Source organism: Trichosurus vulpecula, chromosome 6, assembly GCF_011100635.1.
Source record: "Trichosurus vulpecula isolate mTriVul1 chromosome 6, mTriVul1.pri, whole genome shotgun sequence".
Classification (NCBI taxonomy): domain Eukaryota; kingdom Metazoa; phylum Chordata; class Mammalia; order Diprotodontia; family Phalangeridae; genus Trichosurus; species Trichosurus vulpecula.
In genome coordinates, this window is record NC_050578.1 from 78,191,057 (window position 1) to 78,213,204 (window position 22,148).

The 22,148-nt window shown below is 40.9% G+C and overlaps 1 protein-coding gene across 1 annotated transcript in view; it reads right to left on the reverse strand.

The window, feature by feature from the left end:
* The window catches only part of COQ2 (coenzyme Q2, polyprenyltransferase), a 47,286-nt gene that overhangs the window by 1,336 nt on the left and 23,802 nt on the right, over positions 1-22,148 (reverse strand). Inside the window, exons 3-6 of the mRNA XM_036762459.1 lie at positions 14,936-15,057; positions 11,947-12,032; positions 7,000-7,133; positions 3,154-3,342 (exon numbers count right to left, since the gene is read on the reverse strand). Coding sequence (XP_036618354.1) covers positions 3,154-3,342; positions 7,000-7,133; positions 11,947-12,032; positions 14,936-15,057 — 531 coding nt within the window. The remainder of the gene's footprint in view (positions 1-3,153; positions 3,343-6,999; positions 7,134-11,946; positions 12,033-14,935; positions 15,058-22,148) is intronic.

Sequence of the window (22,148 nt, forward strand, 5' to 3'; positions counted from 1 at the left end):
TTAGTAGGCAACTCTAATTGTTACAAAGTTCTTCCTTAGGTAGCACCAAATTCTGAAATTCTGAACTACTGGCCTCATTCTGTTCTCACAACATGAAGCCAGCTCTTCTCCAGGGCAGCCCTTTAAATAGTTAAAGACAGTTTATCTATCTCTTCTCCCAACTCCCAATTTTCTCTTTTCTAGGCTGAACACTTCTCATTCCTGTAACCACTCTTCAGCACGTGAGTTCAAGTCTCCATTTTATCCCTATCACCATTTTCTAGATATATTCTAGTTAGCCAATGCCTCTCTTTAAAGGTTTGCTAATAAGTGAACAAAAAAGCTCCAGTCGGTCTGACTAGACTGGAGTGTACTTTGGAGTCAGAAGACCTGGGTTCAAATCCTTCTTCTAATGTTTACTACCTGGGTGACCTTGGACAAAGACCTTGGACCAAAACCTCTCTAGATGTGAATTTCCTCTTCTATAAAATGAGGCTATCAGACTCAGTGGCTTCTGGGGTTCCTTCCAGCCCTAGGTCTAGGATACTCAAGGTGACTTTCTAAGAGTTTAGTGGAGTTACTGCCTTCCTGCATCAGGACATCCTTAGAGGAAAGAATAATGCTAAAAATGAGACCCAGTGGGGGCAGCTAGGTGGCGCAGTGAGTAGAGCACTAGCCCTGGAGTCAGGAGGACCTGAGTTCAAATGTGGCCTCAGACACTTGACACACATACTAGCTGTGTGACCTTGGACAAGTCACTTAACCCCAATTGTCCTGCCAAACCCCTCCCCCCCCCAAAAAATGAGACCCAGTGGCTTCACTCACAACCTAGAAGCCTGGAATTAGAAACCTCCCAGTTATTTCCAGTTTCCATTCTACATTCCAATTATGTGTTCCTTGGCCTTCCTCATAAATGACACTGATCTCAGATAGGTGCTTGCTATGAAATAATCTTATCTACTAACACATTGGGCTGTTTTAATTTTGTCATGACACAGGGGTTTATGACTCTCTGCTGATGTCTGTTTGAAGACTGTAAATTCCCTGGAACTAGAAAATTCTTTTTTTCCTATTTTCAAAAATTCATTGTGAACTTAAATATATAAAAACAAAACAAAATTTCCATGTATACAGAGCAACATAAAAAGAGGATTTACATTTCATATTGTATACTCTTTTTTTGAAAAACTATATAAGTGCTGTTACACATCATTTTCAAAGCTACTCTGATTTTTATACTTCCTTCTAAATTTTCTTTTGTTCTTAAAAATTCTTTTCCCAAGGTGGATTGAAGGCGCCATGGAATAAGGCCTTCTAGTGATGATAAGATGAAGCAGGATGTGCATGGTTGCCAGAGGAGGAGCGTTTAATGCTCAATGACTCTCCAGAAGCTTCTTCTTGAAAGAGAAGAGCTGTTCCTTGTTCACTTTGAGAGGATCCATAAGATGTGGTGGCTGTGTCAGGGGGCAAAGATGACAGTTTGTGGGGGGGAAGGTGAACGGCAGCCCTGGTGCAAAGTGTCACACACAGGAAGGCATCTTCTAAAACTGGGGACTTTGTTCTCAGAGACAAGAAACAAGCCCCAGTGGTTTAGAAAAATGGAAATTCTTAGCTAAAAGAGATTCACTTGTATGGAGGGGATATAAGTCGAGGAGACTGCATCAAATGGCCTGTCCTTTGATTATAATCCAAGAGATGTGACTTAATCTAATTCTTCCTCACAATATGACTAATGTGAAAATATGTTTAATATGAATGTATTTGTGGAGGTTATATCAGATTGCATGCTTTCTTGGGGTGCAGGTAGGGGAGGGAAGGGAAGAAAATTTAGAACTCAAAATCCTATGGAAGTAAATGTTGAAAACTAAAAATAAATTAATTAAAGAAAAAAAAATGTGACAAGTTCAAATCTTACACTTCCTCAGCCACTGATTCTTCCTTTGCATGTGTTAGCAACCCCCTGTCCCCTGGGGGAAAAAAGACAATACTATTAACCTAGATATTATCCTCTTTTTCCCCCTAATACCAGAGAGTGATTGGTCATTTTTATATTAAAATCTTTCCCCCCTGGCAATGAGAATGAAATATTAGTCTGGCCAGCCCACTGACTTACAAGGAGATCTGGTTGTCCTTAGAGGGTGTTTGACAGATTTGATTTTCTCAGATTGACAAGTGACGTTTTCAGACTAAACTAAGAATACAAACTCAGTCCAATCTTTAGCCTTTTTAAATGAAGAAAACGACTAGGATTATAGAATACCATGGTCAATTCTGTGATGACTCATTCATTAGGTCACTCATTTTATAGAGGTTGCTTGACTGGCAAGACAGGGAGGGCTGCCCTGGACATGCTCGACTTGTCACTGGGTGGCCAGTACTGCAGCACATTTACAGTAATTTCATGCCATGGGGGTATGGGGCTATCAGGGCATAGATGGCTTTGGTCACTTATTATCTCAAATGAGACTCAGCCCTTGGTTTGCTTATGTTACTACCACTGATCTTTTTGGGCAGTCCTATTTGCCATTTGGGAGTGGCTCCCTGTCCCGGAGGGACTCAAAATCCTGTCACAGAAGGATGTAATGAAGGAACTGGGAGTGTTTAGTGTGGAGAAAATAAAACTTGAAAAGTGTGAAGGGCTGTCATCTAGCAGGGGATGAGACATTTGGCTTGGCTCCAGAAGGCAGTAAAGAGTAGGATTGGTGGGTAGAGGCTACAGGCAGACAGACTTCAGTTAACTATAAGAAGGAACTGAGTCAGAAGCAGAAGTGTCTAAAAACAAAGTGGATTGCTTCGAGAGGTGGTAAACTTCCCACCACAGAGGTGTTCAAGCACAAGATGGAGGGGCTTTTGTTAGGGATGCCGGAGTTGAGGGCTCATCCTTGAGAGATGGGTTGGACTAGGCCTCTGGGTTCCCTTCAAACACTACAGGATTCTATATCAATTCTGCCAGAGCTAGTCTTTCTGAAGTGCATTCCAGGAAAATCAATACCTACAGAAACACTATTAGCAAGTCACTACATTAGCTCTAATGGCTAATGGCCTCCTCCCATGTCACGTGGGGTAGATAGGACTGCATGTTCAGAGCAAAGTGAGCTGCGCTTATTAAGGAGCTGTCTGGTATTAATGCATCACTGCAATAAAGTGGCGCTCTTGACTGGCACCATGACAAACCTGGTGAGCCAAGTGAGCCCCTGTGGCGGCCACGGCAGCATAGTAGGGGGTGGTCTGGTCACAATTTAGTCCAGCCAGAGTCAGGCCGCCCAGCATGACAACGCTGAAGCCACTTAGCCACTGCTTGGTGTCTTCCTTGAACCGAAGTGCAGTAGATTTGAGACCAATCAGGGCATCGTCTCTTTTGTCCTGGCAAAGAGAAATTTTGTTTTAAACGACATGCTAGTGATTTGCGAACTGTGAAAGAGAAAATTAACTTGGCAAAAGGGGCCTTGAGCGTTTACAAGTATGAATTTTCATAGCCTAATTTTCCAGATTTCAGAGGTCTGGTCAGGGTTGAAGAAGAGACTTCTAAAGGTCAGCTGAGATCATGGTAATGAGCTTCACAGATCCTCAAATGTCAAGAGTTATTTTATCCTAATCCTGTTAAAATTCCTTGTTCCTGCCTTAAAGGCAACCCAACCTGCCTTAGATACATGAGGCTAAGGGTTAGAGTGGAAGGTGGGGAACCTGTGGCCTTCAGGCAAGGCCTCACTTAAGAATCTAGAAGGCCGCAGGTTCCCCACCCCTGGGTTAGAAGGTCATCAGAACAACTGACCAACACTAAGCAGTAAATGTTCTCTAAATGTGTGTATGTGAGGTAAGATCATCTCCACACTACTCCGAGGTGAAAGCACTATGTGACGCCCAATTACCACATGTTCCAGTGGGACTCACTGAATGATTTGAGTTACAGCTGGCGTATCTCGGATGAATAGTAAATGCAGGGAGCATGAAAGATGCCTAAGCACCCGGGCTATTTCCCGTGAAGGCCATGCTCCTGCAGGTCTGCAGAGCCGTCTTGATGCCAATGCAAGTATCAGCGGGAGGAGTCTTTCATAGCAATGTGATTCAAGGCTAGCTGCTCTTGCTCATGTGGAGATCAAAGTCTGCTTTGGACATCCCTCCTTATTAAAGCACCCGCTTTCCTGTATTCTTGAAGGTTTAAAGGTGCTAATTGGCCAGGACACACATCCCTAAGTTCATGTTTCATTTATAACACAATTTATCTTTGACTTCCTCTGTGAAATTGTTCTCAGTTAAGCATAACTTGGTTTTGCTTTGTCCACAGACTTGTCAGGAATCCCAAATGATGTGCATTGCTTTGGGCCGGGCCTGACTCAGGCAAATCCAGTAGTTCAGGCTTGGGATTGGGATGAAATGAGACCCTTGTGGATCACACAACTCTTAACAAAAGGAGCTTATTTAGCAATGGCATGGAAAGCATATTTGAAAAGGACTGATCTCGCTGGGTTCAGCTCCCTTCACATGTCCATTTGCCAAGCTTGTTGTTGTTCAGTTGTTTCAGTTGTGACAGTTCATGACTCCATTTGGGGTTTTCTTGGCAGAGATATTGGAGTGGTTGGCCATTTCCTTCTCCAGCTCATTTTACAGGCGAGGAAACTGAGGCAAACAGGGTTAAGTGACTTGCCCAGGGTCACACAACTAGTAAGTGTCTGAGGCCAGATTTGAATTCAGGAAGAGGCATGTCCCTGACTCCAGGCCCAGCGCTCTATCCACTGTGTTACCAAGTCATCCTGAATTGCAGCAGTCACAAGTACTTGCAAAAAAGATCACTTTGAAAATAATTGATAGCTTATGTACTAACATCTGTCCCATGGGATGGAGAGGTAGAGAAATTCTCTGAAGAACTCATGAAGAAACTCCCAATCATATTTACATCCTTTGTTAACTGGTAACTTTAACAAAAAGGTGGGAATAGGGGCAGATGAGGAGAAAGATAATGGAAAACAGGAACAAGCAAAGTACTCTGGAAAGAACACTGGCTTCTGAGCTAGAGGCCCTGGGTTGGAATCCTGCCTCTGACAGTGCCTGAGTGATACTGGATAAGCCACGTAAGCACTGTCGGACTCAGTTTCCTCATCTATAAATCAAGGGGCTTGAACTAACTAACTAGCCTCTGAAGTTCCCTTTGGTTCTAAATCTATAATCCTCTGATTAGGAACAAGGAAGAAGAGCGGCCAAAGGATTGTTGACTACACAGAGGCCTCATGCCTCATGAACACTTTCCTGGAAAAAAAGAGCCATGTCCTAGACATGGCAGGCACCAAACAGCATCACAAAAAGTGAAACTGATTATCAGTCAATAATAAACGGCTTGCTATTCATGTGGGAGTCATTTTTGAACTAGCATAGACTACTGACTCAGCAAATATCAAACTGACCACAAAGCTAAAAGAACAGAAACAAAACAAAACAAAACAGAAAGTCATGAGAGGCAATTAAAACTGCTCCATCTTGACCTATTTAGAGTTACTAGTGATGGAAAATGGGATGTGGATAGAAAATGGACATAGACACAGACTCTAGTAACTTCATATATAAGTTTATCTTCTATAAATCAATTGCCACAGATTCTCTAAAGGGTCACCCTAGTCATCAAACACTAGACGTATCTGGCAGAGATAACACTGGGTTAGAACACAGATTCATTTGTAAAGCACAGTTGAGAAGACAATGGAATACGGCCTCACAAACAGAGAGAAGCAGTGCAGGGTGTATCTAGTTTAATGAAAGTCTGGCAACAGACCCATCTCAGCAAAGTCATCTTGGGAGTATTTGAAGAGGAAAATGGCTAATGGCTGGAGGATGCCATTAAAAAAAAATTATCATGGTACCAGATGTGCTTGAGGGAGAAAGGATCTCAAGAGAGAAAAGCAATGGAAAAGCAGCTGGAGCAGACCAAGTGTGGTAGATGGCAGAATTGGGAGAGTATCGAGTGAATGACTCACATGTCAGAAAGATGGGTGAGTACCAAGGGAGAAAAATTTAGACTGCATCAATTTTTTTAAAAAGGACTGCTGAGAATATCAACACTTACTGATTTATCTGCCTACTTTTCCATTGTATAAAGTTTTGAGAATAACCTATACCCACGCTGAAGGCATTCCCACTGAGGGTATTAGAAGCAGGCAGCCAGGCAGCATCACGGCACACAGAGCACTGGGCCTGCAGTCAGATGGATCTGAGTTTGAATTCAGCCTCAGACACTTTGTAGCTGTTTTAGGATATAGCCGCCTTCCTCAAGGTGCACAGATACACACCGAGAGACGGTACAGAAGGCGAGAGAGTAAAGTTGTGGCTAGAAATCTAAGAGTCAAGAGTAAGAACATCTTTTATAGCTTGAGCATGAATACTCCTTTGATTTCAGCTCAATTCAGCACACATGAATTAAGTGCCTACTGTGTGCAGGGATGTCGTGAGAGGTCCTGGGGGTGCACAGAGATCACTTCTGTCCTGTGAGAAGTGTACATTCTCCTAGACCTTGCACACAGAGAAGAAAATCATCCGAGGAAGGAGAGAAAACCAAGAGCTGGGAGAATCAGAGAAGGATTTGGGGAGGAAGGGGTAGCTGAGCTGAGCCTGAAGCAGAGGAGGGGATGAGGGAGCGTTCTCCAGGCAGAGGGTCAGCCTGTGTGAATGCACGGAGATCAGAGATGCACTGCTGACCTTGCTCAGTTTGGCTGGAACGTGGAGTCAGCGAGAGGTGATAATGTAAAATGAGATGAAAAGACAGGCCAGAGGGGGACCATTGACAGCCTTGAACAACAGGTGGAAAAACAATCTTGTATTTTTACTTATAGTTAACAGGAAGACACTGAAGTTTTTTGGGCTGGGCTGGTGACTGTCACTCAAGGAAGGGGTCAAAGTGTATGAGCCACACTTGGGCAATGACATTAAAAAGAAAGCTGCCAATTGGAATCCTACAAAGTTAAATGTAACAGATTTCAGGGAAGGAGGCACAGAGAAAAGCCAAAGAGAAAAGGTTTTAAGATAGTACATTACCTGATGGGCATAGATAGTGTCATATATTAACGTCCACATAACTCCAGAGAGATAAAGGGGTAGGCAAACAGATACATCACAGGAGCCTTTGATGGCAGACCATCCAAGTAACGCTCCCCAGTTAAAGGTCAGTCCTAGGATGGATAAAAGATAAGGAAGGAAGGGGGTAAAAACCACTGAATTTATTTCAGAATTCTAGGTTGTAGACAAGGGCCAAGCTAATTACAAGTACAGTTATGCTTTACATATTTAAATCAACTTTGCAGACCATGGCATTTTACCAAACTTTTGCCAAAAAGGCAGCAGAAATCATAGGAGTATGGACTTCCACCATTGTTTTACACTGGAAAGAAGAAACAGGATAAAGGTGCTATGCGACTGAGGCTCTCAGAAACACTGACATGATTTCACTCCACCTGGCCTGACCACTATGGCTATCTGGTACTTTCTGCGATGTTTTGGGGAAGCATAAAGTGAATGAGAGGTTCATGGAACTAAGGAGAATGACAGAAGAGGGTCACAAAGCTGGAAGCCTGAGAGGAGGAGGCCTCTTGGCTACAGACTTCAGGAAAATGGCTGAGGGGAGGCCCAGCTTCTAAAAAATGACAATTATCTGTCACCACACAACACAGGCTCTAATTCAAAAGATAAACATATAAACAGAGATGCAGGTGCTAGCTGAACTATCTCTGTCATCTGACTAGTGAATAGTAAAAAAGTCTGATTCCCACTTAGGACTTAGGACCCTGGTCACCCCCGTCACAGGCATACACCACTTGTCACACACTTACTGGAGAACCTGGGTAAAGGGGAAGGTTCTAGACAAGAGTGGCAAGGTAACAAGGAAATGTAAAGCTCTCACGTAAATGGACTTTGTCATCTGCCCTCGCCGGCCTCTGTACAGTAAATAAATTAAGCCTCAATCCCCAAGTGGGGCCAGAGAGCCTAATGTCCATGGAACTGTCTACAGAGCAGCAGCCATCAGACAACTATTCTGTCCTGTATGCTTCTGGGGGCTAAAAAAATTAAATCACATCTCTCAAGTGGAGACAAAGGGGCTAATGCCCAAGGGAACACATGGAGGTATGCAGAGGTCAGTAGTAAGGTGAAGCCAGGTGGATGACCTTGGCATACTCACACCTCAAGCTCTGTCTTACAAATGTATAACTTTGACAAAGTAATTAGCACAAGGGTTAGAGGAGAGAGCTGTTAAAAAGAAGACCAAGGACTGTGGTCCTTCGATCAAATATGGCAGACAAGGAGAACTTGCAGTAACCTTCAAGAGTGTGCTTAGCTTTGGTTTCTACCAGTACTATGGATCACCTATGTATATACAAAGCATAAGGAGACCTCAGTCTTAGAGGAAAAAGCAGGAAGGCCACTTTACTGTCCAGGGCAAGAAGGAAAGCAAAGTGTTCCTAGAAAGAATGTAGGAAGTGTTTTAAGGAGGAAACAAAAAAGAAAAAGGTCTTAAATAATCAGAGGAATATTTTTGCCTGTGTCAGGAGGGTGGAGGGTGAAAGAGTATGTCCCAAAGAAACAGGAGAAGGACCATGGACTATTTGGAGCTTCATCACAGGCGTAAATCTTCTTACAGAGGGAAGCAGATTCTTGTGCTCCGAGGAATGATAATACAAATTCCCAGATGCTGTCAATCAAGGTTTCATCCAATAATGGTCAAAGAAAGACTTTCTGTTGAGGGGAATACTGACATAATTGGATATAAACAATGAGGCTGGTCATTCTTCCCGAAAGAAAGTATCCAGGTTGTAACAGAAAGTCTCCAAATAACAGCTAATTGACCAATAAATATTTCTAAAGTACTTGTTCTGTGTCACTGTCCTTGGCATTGGGGACACAAGTTCAATGAGTGAACATTACATGAACACAAACTCGATAACCATCGCTCACCTCTGATGATTCATTTTGAGACAAGTGACAGCCCCAGAGGAACCAAATGCTAAAGATTATGAAGTCTTATGCAAAAAAGTGAGGACCTCATGGGCACTAACATGGTTCATCACTATGATAAACTGAGGGTATGGGATTTGAAAGAGAAAAGTATATTTGGGAAAAGAGAAGCTGACTAAGAAAACTGGTCTCTAAGAATGAGATCTGGATTTCCAAAAGTTGGTTTTAAACAAAGGAATGCTGGGCTCTTGGCCAGGGATGGAGTTCACCTAAAAAGGGTTGGCAAAAACATGGGCTTTGTAGGCACAGAGTGCTGCACAGACCGTCAGAGATGGTTGCTTTGTTGGTCTGTTTTGCTTACTTCTTTTTGTTATTGGGGCAGGGCAGACAGCACGTTTTGGGAAATCATTGTGGTGTTAAAAGAAAAGGCATCAATATTAAATGAAAAACTATTTTCTTGAAGACTGGCAGATCTAGTAAAGAAGTATTTAAACTGAAGAAAGAATTTTATGATCAATGGATTAAAGATCTAAATGTAAAAAATTACACCAGTAATTAATGTTATAAAATTTATTAAACTCACGCCATTTGATCCATACATCCTACTATTAGGTGGGTACCCCAAAGAGGTTAAAGACAGAAAGTTCTCATATGTGCCAAGGTATTTTTAATAGCATTCCTTTCAGTGGCAGCAAAAACTGGAAAGAAAATTGGGGCCCACTGCTTGAGGAATGGTTGAACAACCATAGTATACGAATGTAATAGAATATTATTTACACAATAAGAAACAACAGATAAGAGGGATGATAGAAAAATCCCAAGATTTAAATGAAATGAGGCTGAGTGAGGTTAAGCAGAACCAAGAAAACAATATGCACTATTATGACAATGTAAATGAAAATGATACTAAAGGGCAGTTGAACTCTGACTAATGATTAATCTACGGTTAAAAGGTGACTGTCATAATAACTCCCGCTCATACTGAGTTTCTGGATCTTAAAATCCTCCTCTGAGGTCTGCAATATCAATATTATTAGTGCCTATTTTAAAGCGAACTAAGGTTTAGAGGTAAAATGGCTTGTCCATAGTCACATGACTAATAAATGGTGGAGCTGCAACGTGAACTCCTGGGGCCTGGACCTGGGTCCTGTTTCAAGGAACTTTCTACTATAATGTGCTGCCACTCATTCTGATGGAAAAAGACCAAGCCACGCCATAGTCATTACTCACTCTGGGAGAGATGGGGGAAATAAAAACGGAAAGATATTGAAAATGTCCTGGGTGCTATGTTTATATAGAATTCTCCAAAGAAAGCCCTCTATTGACAAGGCTAAAAGACACAAAACACACTTCCTGTCCTAAACGGCTTGTGTCTTAGATCCCAGCATTGTAGCTTTGCCAACCTCTGTTTTCTCAAGGAGACATGTAGGGACAGGCCACTGAAGAAGGAATACCTGTGAGGGCTCCCTTGGGTTTACCTTTAGAGTCCAGACCTTCATACCTTGACAAGACTATACAGGTGGCAAGATCCACCTGGGAATACAGGGTAATGGCTGTCCTAATTTCCCTATTCTCCAAGGTGGCTACCTTAAGGAAGAAATAGAAGGAATCTGTTGAAGGAGGTGAGCTCAAATCTGCAATTTTTTTTCAACATATTCCAACATTTTGAATTTTTTAAAAAAAATGCCATTTGAAAACTTGGGTGCACTAATAGGGATTTTAAACTTAGGGGTCTGTAAACTTGTTGATTTTTAATGTTTACACTTTGATAAATGTATTTCAGCATAATTGGTTTATTTTATAATCCAAAATATATTTTAATTTATGCATTTAAAAACATTATTCTGAGAAGGGGTTCATAGGTTTTGCCAGACTGTGAAAGGAGCCCATGATAAAAGAAGATTAAGAATCCCTGGCCTAGGGTATTTTTAATTACTTAACAAATCTGGCAAATCACTTATTAAAAACAAAACAAAACAAAAACCAAACCCAAAACAATCCTATGTTTAAAAATACTTTGCCTTTAGTTTGGGGAAATTTCCTTATCTTTGGATCCACAACAAATTGTTATATGAATGTAATGGAATATTGAGACAACCTGGTAGAACAGAGTTGGAGGATCTGGATTCAAATCCTGCCCATGTCATTTACCACTTGAGTGACTTTGGTAAGTTACTCAACTTCTCTAGGACTCAGTTTCCTGATTTGTAACATGAAGGGGTGGGACTAGATGACATTTAGCTCTCTTCCAGCTTTAATTAAATCTATGACCTTAGGATCCTATGTAAGATGTACTGTAAAAATGAGAAAAATGATGGATACAGAGAAAGCTGGGAAGACTTATATGAACAGACCCAGAGTGAAATTAGCAGAACTAGGAAAACAATTTACAAGAGGCCCACCATAATGGAAGGAAAGCAACCCAGAAAGTCTCAGACCAACACAATAACCAATGAGGACTTCAGAAGACATATGATGGGGGCAGCTAGGTGGTGCAGTGAGTAGAACACTGGCCCTGGAGTCAGGAGGACCTGAGTTCAAATGTGACCTCAGACACTTGACACATGTACTAGCTGTGTGACCTTGGGCAAGTCACTTAACCCCAACTGCCCTGCCAAAAACAACAAAAAAAACTCAATGACAACAACAAAAAAAAGAACACATATGATGAAATGTGAACCAACTTTTACTAAAGAGGAAGAAGACTAATGGGGCAGACTGAGACGTGTTTTCAGATGTGGCCAATGCGCTGATTGGTTTTACTCAACTACATCTGTAGGGGATGGGGGTGAGTTAGTAGGTGGTGCTAGAAAGAAGAAAGGAAGGAAGAGAAGGAGAGAGAGGAAAGAGAAGGAGGAAAAGAAGAAAAGAGAAGGAAGGAAAGCAGAAAGGAAAAGGAAGGTAGAAAGAAGGAGGAAAAGGAAGAACAGAAATAAGGAAAGGAAAGAAAGAAGAGAAGGAAGGGAAGGAAGGAAAGAGCATCAATAAAACATTTTTAAAAGACAATGGGTAATAACTTAGTAATTTCAAGCTCACCCAAGGCTAACTGCGGCCAATAAGTAATTCTTTTCATCAGAGGATAAATGACCACTAGAGACAATGATGCAGCTCCCAGTGCTATGCTGAAATGAAGAGAATATTAAAGAGATCAAATATGTATCATCTGATAACAACTTCTTAGAAACTGATAACTACTATAATGAACTTATAGGTGGTAGGAGTAGCAGTCATGAGATAACACAGAAGAATTTCCTTTCTAAATCTGATTTTCAAGCATGTCAAGTGCTCTTCCTAGCTCCTGAATTTTTCCCAGAGACAGAAGATGCCACTAAAGAGTCTGAAAACAAAGAAGCCCTTCTCTTGCATTAAGTCACCTTGGCTAAACATAAGCCAAACTTCAATTTTTTAGTAACTGAGAGGTCTGTAAAGAAGAATCAATAGGAAGATATCTCTATGTAGGCTGCTGGTGGTGCAGTGATTAGAGCGCTGGGTCTGCATCTGGGAAGACCTGAGTTCAAATTCTGCTTCAGACACTTATTTGCTGAATGACCCCGGGCAAGTCACCTAACCTGTGTCTTCCTTAGTTTCTTCAAATGTAAAATGGGGATTATTAATAAAAGCACCTACCTCCTAGGATTGTTATAAGGATCAAATGAGATAATGCTTGGAAAGCACTTAGCACAGTGTGGCACATAGTAGGCATTATATAAATATTAGCTATCCATTATTATTCTTACTATTACATCTTAGCAAGGGTTCTTAACCAAGATCCACAGATCACCCTTCATGGACAGATTTCAGGGAGTCTGTGAACCTGGATAGGGAAAAAAATGGCACCCTTCTCTTCATTAACGTTTAATTTCCTCTGTGATCCGATATATTTTACTTTTTGCTTTTAAAGACAGGATTTTGAGGAGTCCACACATGGGCTTTATCAGGCTGCCAGAGAGGTCTGTGTACAAAAAAGCTGAAGAATCCCTGATTTATGGGGGATCTTAACGATGCGGGAAGCACTTTGCAGAACCTTGTTCTCATTTTGCCGATGGATATCCTGCAGGCCGTGTAGACAAAAGGGCCATTTTCTAAACGTACCACAACAAGGATTCCTTTGGGTTTATTTACTCTTTCTTGTCACTGTTGAAAGCGAGCTGCTTTCTCGTTCATGTAGTAGGGAGGTCGAGTGAAGGCCTAAATTCTGTCTCTGCAGCCCATCCTTAACAAAGGGACAAGTGGACAAGTCACTAAATTTCTGTGCCTCACTTACCCCATTAGAAGAAAAAACAAGACAAACATTTCTTCTTCTGTCTACTCTCTGGGGATGGTCATTATAAAGAGAATATTGAATTGCTACGAGGACAGGTACTTTCTGTATTAAAAATGGTTCAGAAAGACTGATACGGAGTAAAAGAAAGCAGACCAGAATAGTCATGCAAATGAAAGCCACCTTCCAAGACACGGGAAATCAGAATGGCGGGTGCCATCCCTCTAATGTCCTGTCCTTTCATATGCGGCAGTTTATGGCTGAGTTTGGTCTGCTTAGAATTCTAAGACCAAAAGTGACTGAAGCAATGCCTTTTCCTTGAAGTTATGAAACTGTTGTTCATTTTGAATGGGATAATCTGTAAAATACTAGAGAGATACAAACACCAGAACTATGATGTGAGTGTGGAACAAGTGTAATTTATATTTATGAATAGGAAATGAGAATTGAATAAATAGGCACGAGGTGAGGGGCGGTCATTCACAAAGAGAACCTGGAAAGATAATGGGAGAGAGGCAAAAGGATAGATTTCAGGACGCTTTCGGCTGTGCATGAAATATGGAAGTGATGATGAAGTTGAGGAGTGATTCCAGCTGAGCAGAGGAGCATGTTGGAGGCAGGGAATGAGAAGTCACCCAGTAGATTGCTTACTTTGGTTGAGATGTCATGCCCAGCAAAGCACAACATGGAACAACTTGTCTTAGCCGCTAAAGCATCTATTTAACACAAAAGCTATGTGCATCAAGGAACTTTTGTGGAGAGTCATTACAACAGAAAGAGGGCACCAAAATGTACATTTCCAGAGTGTTGAGTTACCCCAAGCACATTGGTTTTCCTCACAAACAAAAGATAAAGGTGACCATAAAAGATGAAACAGATACTTCCAATTACAGAAATTTAAAAAAAACCTTTTGCAACAACAAAATCAATGTAGCCTGATTAAGAAGAAAAGCCATTGAATGGAAAAGAATTGTTATAGAAAATATCTTGACAAAAGGCTAAGACTTATAGGGAACGGGTATACATATACAATAAAAGCCATTCTCTGAAATCGGTTCTGTTATTATTTTGTCCAGTTCTTTAAACATTTACCTTTTAAGTTTCATTAGTTTACTACTAAAACTATACATGAATTTAGGTAGTCTCATTTTCATTTTATTGGCATGGCCCAACAATGAACAACGAATAGCTCTTCAATTATTTAAATTTTCATTTATTTCTGCAAAGGTTGCCTGGTAGTTATATCACTATAAGTCTTGATTATGTCTTGGTAGGTTACCTTCCAGGTATTTTATGTGTTCTGTAGTTATTTTAAATGGAATTTCTTCATCTATCTCCTTCTGATGAGCTTTATAATATATAAAAAAGCCAATGATTTTTGTCAGTTTATTTTTAATGCTGTTACTTTATTGAAGTTATCATTGCAATTAAGTTTTTCATTGAATCTCTAGGAATTTCTAGGTAAACCATTTTACCTGCAGACATAATTTTGTCTCCTCTTTTCCTGTGCTTGTTCCCTCAATTGCTTTTTTTCCTTGTCTAATTGCTGTAGCCAGAATTTCTAACCATCTCAAATAACCACAAGGACCATGAAATGCTATAAGTTTACCTCTCACTTTACCTGAGGTCATTTTCAAGAACTACACTAGCTATGTGGCCAATAAGCATATTTAGGGACAGAAATAAAGCAGTTTTATGTTACCATTTTTCAAGTTTAAAATGACAGGTTTTTCATTCATATTGGGAAATGTATATGAAACATACCTGTAATAATTCAGACACAGGAGTACACACAGCGCCAAGCTTAGCTGTCCTCCAAGGAAAACCAAAGATTGAAAAGTTGAAATGTCTCCAGCAGCTATAGGTCGATTTGCTGTCCTTGTAACCTTCACACAGAAAAATCAGATTCTTTACTAATAGCCTCATGCAAAGATAACACCTAAGATTTGAGATATGGCCAAGAACCAGTAATTCAGATTTGAATAAGCTTGGAAAAAACACAATTAAGAAACTTATTTAAAAAAAACATCACTCCATTCTTCCCTTCTCTACAATAAAACTTACATACTTAGCCACTCATTTTATCATGTAAACAGTTCAACTCCCACACAGGAAGCAGGAGACAGAAAGTAAGTGGGTTAAGGACACTTGGGACAATTGGATACAGGAAGATGGAATGGAATTTGGATTAAACTGCTATCATACCAACAAGGCTTTGGAGCAAGGTGTGCACAAAACCAGTGTTATAATAATGACTCCTGCAAGGGTAGGGTGAGTGAGGACGATATTGTTGATACGAATACATAATATGAGGATTTCTGCGAGGTTACCAGAGGACAAGTCTAAATACAGTAACCCAAATCTATACCCAAGAAGTAGTTGCAAAGTGACTGTCGGTGTAAAAAGAGACACAGATGTTATGGGCAGAGAGAATTTAGCTGTTTTTCTCTTACAAAATGAAAAGTTTAATTCTTCCCAGTATAACCAAAGGCAGAGAATATATTCATGTTAACATCACAGCTCACTAATTTTACCTTTCTGAGTTAGTAAACAGTTTATATGAAGCTTATCTGACCTTCTTGGGTCAAATGTGAAAACCTCCCAGGAGCACTGTGTTCACTTCTGAGCACCGTTATTTATGAAGGACACTGATGAGCTGAAAAGTGTGTTCAGAGGAGGGCAGCCAGGATGGCAAAGGGCCTTGCATTCAGGACTTACAAGGATCAGTTGAGGAACTGGGAATGATTAGTGTAGAGAAAAGACTCATGGGGACATGATAGTTGTGTTCAGGCTAACATCTGGAGGAGAGATGAGCTAGCCCAGCTCAGTTTGGCCCTAGAGGGAAGAAACAGGAGCAGTGGGTAGAAGGGGCAAGAACACAATTTAAGCTTGATGCCCACAAACACCTCCTTACGATTACTGCTGCCAGAAGTAGAGTGGCTTATCTCAAGAAAAGGTGGTGTTGCCCTCCTTGGAAGTCTTCAGGTAGAGACTGGATGACCACTTCTCAGATATATTAAAGCACATGCGTTGGCCTAGACAGGCACCGAGGTCCCTTGCAACTCTCAAATTCAACATGGATGATAACAGAATGTGATTTCATATACAATCTCCTTTTACTGTTTTTCTTTGTACATGGAAATGTTCAGACTTGCTGATATTTGTCAAGATCAGATAAAATGACATTAAAGTCCTGGGGAGGATAAAGGTGTATGGACACAACTGTCATGTGGGCAAAGAGGATTTAATAGTTTTACTCTTGCAGAATGAACATGAAATTCAATTCTCCCCAACTTAATCATGAACACTTACAGGTTTACAAAAAAATCAAAGGAAATATTGAAATTTGGTTTCATAATTTTATAATTGTATTAGTCAAGATCTTTATTTTATTTTTTTGAACTTGCCTCAACTTATTTATTTTTAAAAATTAATTTATTCTTTTAGTATTTTAAATTTTTCCTCAGTTACTTGTAAAACCAATTTTTAACATTCATTTTTAAGACTTTGAGTTCCAGATTCTCTCCCTTCCTCCCTCCCTACCTGCCTCATTGAGAAGGCAAGCAATTCAATATGGGTTATACATGTGTAGTCATGCAAAACACTTCTATAATAGTTATGCTGTAAAAGACTATTTCCCTCCATTCTATTCCCCACCCTGTTTATTTTATTCTCTCTCCTTTCACCTTGTACCTCCTCAAAAATATTTTGCTTCTGACTACCCCCACCCCAAACTGCCCTCCCTTCTATCACCGCTCCCCTCCACCCCCTGCTTTCCTGCAGGGTAAGATAGATTTCTATACCCAATTGAGTGTGTATGTCATTCCCTCTTTGAGCCAATGTTTCAACAATCCAGCTAGCAGCTTCTGTGGGGGTGTAAGATCCACCCACAACCAGCACCCAGAAAGCTGCCAACATACTGCAAAAGCACAGGTTCTTTTGATCTGCTTAACTAAGGAAAGCAAGGGTAAGGGGTTGACAAGCTTACTTTAATTCAGCATACAAATATCATTCACTCAGTTCAGGGGAAAAAGACCAGCACACTGAACTTCAGAGCAAAATACAAACAAAGTACAAACATCAACAGACAGACCTTGTCTGATTCAAATCCCAATACATAGTTACCAGAGTTTCACAAAGTCTCAGCATCCAGGTTACAAGCTGGAGGGCTCTTAGCTACAGCTGCCCAGAGTCTCCGCATCAACACCATTTCGAGTGAAAGCCCTGCGCAAATGGCTCTGTCCATTCTTCTTATAGGGCTTCAGACGTCATCAAATGTCATCTGAACGACCAGAACTTAGGCTGCTATGATTGGCTCTTGAGTCAGCCCCTCCCCTTAGGACCCTGGGAGGTTCACATCCACATAGGTTAGGTTAACACCCAACAGGGGTTAGAGCCTGGGGCTTAGCACTTAGTAAGACTCAATGAAATACACTGAATTACTCAAAGGAAACCAAAGCCAAACTCTTCAAGGGCACTTGTTGAACTAAGTGCTAAGAGCCCATTTTGCTTACCAACACAGCCAATTCTGACGAGAGTAAGGTTCACTCATTCCCCCTCACCTCCCCCCTTTCCCTCCACTGTAAAAGCTTTTTCTTGCCTCTTTTATGTAAGATAATTTACCCCATTCTACTTCTCCCTTTCTCTTTATCCTGTTACATTCCTCTCTCACCCCTTAATTTTATTTTTTATATATCATCCCTTCATATTCAACTCACACCTGTGTCTTCTTCCTATATATATATACTCTTTCTAGCTACTCTGATAATGAGAAAGGTCTTTAGAGTTACAAATATCATCTTTCCATGTAGGAATGTAAACAGTTTAATAATTCCCTTATGATTTCTCTTTCCTGTTTATCTTCTTATGCTTCTCTTGAGTCTTCTATTTGAAAATCAAATTTTCTATTCAGCTCTAGTCTTTTCTCAAGAATGCCTGAAATTCCTCTATTTCACTGAATGTCCATTTCCCCCTCTCATGGATTATACTCAGTTTTGCTGGGTAGGTGATTCTTCGTTTTAATCCTAGCTCTTTTGCCTTCCAGAATATCATATTCCAAGCCCCCCAATCCTTTAATGTAGAAGCTGCTAAATCTTGTATTATCCTGACTATGGCTCCACAATACTCGAATTGTTTCTTTCTGGCTGCTTGCAATATTTTCTCCTTGACCTGGGAACTCTGGAATTTGGCTATAATATTCCTGGTAGTTTTCATTTTGGGATCTCTCTCAGAAGATCTCTTCAGAATTTTTATTTTACCCTCTGGTTCCAGAACAGCAGGGCAGTTTTCCTTGATATTTTCTTGAATGATGTTATCAAGGCTCTTTTTTTGATCCTGGCTTTCAGGTAGTCTAATAATTTTAAAATTATCTCTCCTGGAATTATTTTCCAGGTTAGTTGTTTTTCCAATGAGATATTTCACATTGTCTTATATTTTTTCATTTTTTTGGTTTTGTTTTATGGTTTCTTGATTTCTCATAGTCATTAGCTTCCATTTGCTCCATTTGGATCTCCCTTTCCATTTGGCTAATTCTGGTTTATATTAGGAAGGCAGAATTTATGATTTCAAAGAGAATCTCATATGTGCCTAAAAGGTCCGGAACTGCAGGATATAAGGAATTCTCTAGGCAGAAGGCAGGAGAACTAAAGCATGTATTTACACTCCACAATAACAAGCCCACAAACCAGCATCCCCATTTTGATATTTTCATCAAAAGCTTCCAGGCCCAATAAGTCCGCCTTACAAGGGTAACCAGGAGGCCACAGAGAAGCGAGATGGTATAAGGCAAAATCGTATACATGCTTCCCCTCTATGGTAAGAAGATTACCCACTAGCCTCTAGTCAGCTCTGCTACCGGCAGCTCAGCTTCGGCTGCAGGTGTCTCTGGCTCCAACCGGAAAAGGAAAGGAGGATCTTCAAGCTGTCCTCTCCCCTCTTATAGAGGTTTTTGACATCATCAAGCGCCGCCTGAACGACCAGGGCCGATTGGTTCTTGACTTGGCCCCTCCCCCAGCGTAGACCACATCAACACACCTCCCCTCAGCCAGCGCCACGACTCATCACACAGGAAGCTCTGGTCCTGCCCCGGAAGAGCAAGCCCCAGCGTCCAAGGAAGCTCAACGAGGCGAGCTGAGTCATTCAAAGAAAACAAAGTCCATTCTGGCTACACTCCACCCCTCACAATGTTCTAGGATGCACAATCCAATCATAATTCAAATTAAATTATATATCCTAGAACATTGTGATCCAATTATGCAGGAAACTAAAACACATCATTCACAATAAAGCAAAACATATCATTCAGTGACTCCCAAATATTGGTTTACGATTCAAATGTGATCCACCCCTAGATCCCAGCCAGATAATCTCTTCAATCAATCATCCCCAAATAATTATTAATAATTCAAATGTCCACCCCTAGATCTTCGTATCCATTACATAGGATCAATAATATCATAACAATAAAACAATATAGCAAGGATAACACAAAATAAGTACACAGAACACTATCATCATCTCCCACTCAAACAATTGGGGCTCAAAATCTTGGGGTAAGGGGTGAAGGTCTCATTTTCCATAGCTTCTTCTTGCTGAAATTGGATGTAGAGGTGTCCCTGCCCCAAAGAGTCCCATTCCAGAGTTCAGTTCTTTAGCGAGCTGGCAGGGATTCCAAGAATGCTACGTACTTAGGCAGTCACCGGAAACTGCAGGGTGCTTAAACCTGCAGGAGACAGAACTAGCGACAAGGTTAACTAAAACAGAGAACAAAAAGAGTAGGCAAGTATGGGACTATTATCCTTTAAATAAAATCATCTCCAGTTTAGTTGAAATTTCAGTTATGCAGAGATCCAATATCAGAGCCAAACTCAGATGGGAAATGTTTCTTTTTAAACAGGAACACAATGAGGAAACTAAGCCAAGAAGATCCCACCCTAGATGGAGACCAGGATTGTCCTCCCAGCCTTTCCCCAGATATACAAGGGAAACCAGGAGGATCCCATCCTAGATAGACTAGGATTGTCCTCCCAGCCTTTCCCCAGATGTACAAGGGAAACCAGGAGGATCCCATCCTAGATAGACTAGGATTGTCCTCCCAGACTTTCCCCAGATGTACAAGCTTTCATCCGTTAATCACACAAAGTCACCTTCCCTCTGAGTGGCTTGTGTCAATTACCAGCATCAGCCATACCTGTGGGGTCCGTGAATCTAATATTATAGCCCTATTCACGGTAAAATATATGGTTCAGGGGCACGATTTGGTAATTATCTTCCCCTGAATAGACAACTGTTACAGTGTTGTTCTTCCCATGGGCTATGACTTCTGCAGCCTTTGGAATATTATCTGGCTTCCGTTTTACCCATACCTTAGCTCCCAACTTTATTCTATCAATGGAGCAAGCCCCTTTTGCCCCTCTAGTAGTTATTCTGGGAGGATGGTCAGTTTTCACAAAGGGTATTTTTTCACAGGGGATAATAATCACTTGAACTATCCTATCATTCCTACCAAATTGTACAGGTTTTTCACCCAAATTCTGGAGTGTCACAACAATTTCTTTTTGATAATTCAAATCTATCACTCCAGCCAATACATGTACTCCTTGAGCTGCTAATCCTGGTTTAGGTAATATCTGTCCAAAATGATTCTTGGGGATTCTCATACATACTCCAGTAGGGGTTTTTCTTATCTCTTTCCTATTCAACCTAAAATTCTCTATACAATGTAAATCATATCCTGCCGAACCAGGTGTTCCTGGACATGGTAGGGGGACATCTTCCCTCACAGTCTAAAATTCAATATTTTGGATCTCACGTGTTTGCTGTTCTCTAATCTGCAAATTTGGGGTCATCATTCTGGCTAGAGGTGTACTCCCCCCTAAGGGCCTATTATTCAAATTACGTAAGGCAATAGACAAATTATCCTTCCAATGTCGATATGAATTATTAGAGCTTAATTTTCTCAGCTGTTCTTTCAACAATCCATTCATTCTTTCAATCAGCCCAGATGCTTGTGGGTAATATGGAATATGATATATCCATTTTATATTGTTCAACACACAATATCTTTTCACTTCTTTGCCCTTGAAATGTGACCCATTGTCACTTTGAATCTGCATTGGGGTTCCATAGTATAAACTTACAATATCTAGGGTTTTACAGGTGTTTTTCTGAGTTGTGTCCTTATAAGGACAAGCCACTAGTACACCTGAATAGGTGTCAACACATATACATACGTATTTACATCCTTTATCCTGGGGTAGTGGGCCAATATAATCTATCTGCCAAATTTGGGCTGGAACTTTTCCCCTTGCTATTTTTCCAGTTACTATCCTAGGAAGAGTTCGTTCTTTTTCTAATTGACATATACAACACCCCTCTGTTATTTGTTTTAACAACGCATGAGAGATACTGATACCCCGATCCTGTGCCCATCGGTGGGTGGCCTGGACCCCTAAATGGCTGGCGGTCTGGTGGACCCATCTTGCTAAGGCTGAGTCATCAGTTGGAGTTGGAGTAGGGACAATACATTCAGTGGCAATCTTTGCTAGTTGATCCACGTGTGCATTGTACTCACGCTCTGGTGTGGTCAGGGTCGCGTGAGCATCAACATGAAAAACTGACAAATCCGTAACCAAAGACATGTCCCATATATTTTCCCATAACTCTTTACCCCAAACTTGTTTTCCATGAATCTCCCAATTCTGATTCCTCCATATAGGCATCCAAGTAGCTAATCTATTAGCTACCGCCCATGAATCAGTAAATATATGACACTGTCCTCCCTTCTCCATTCTGATGGCCTGATGTACTGCCATCAGTTCAGCATATTGGCTACTTCCCCCTATCCCAGAACTTTTCAGAGTTCGCCTAGTACAGGGGTTATAGGCTACTGCTTTCCAATGTCTCTTCTGTCCTAAATATTTTGCTGTCCCGTCAGTAAACCAAGCATGTTTCTTCTGTTCTACACTTAGTCCATCAT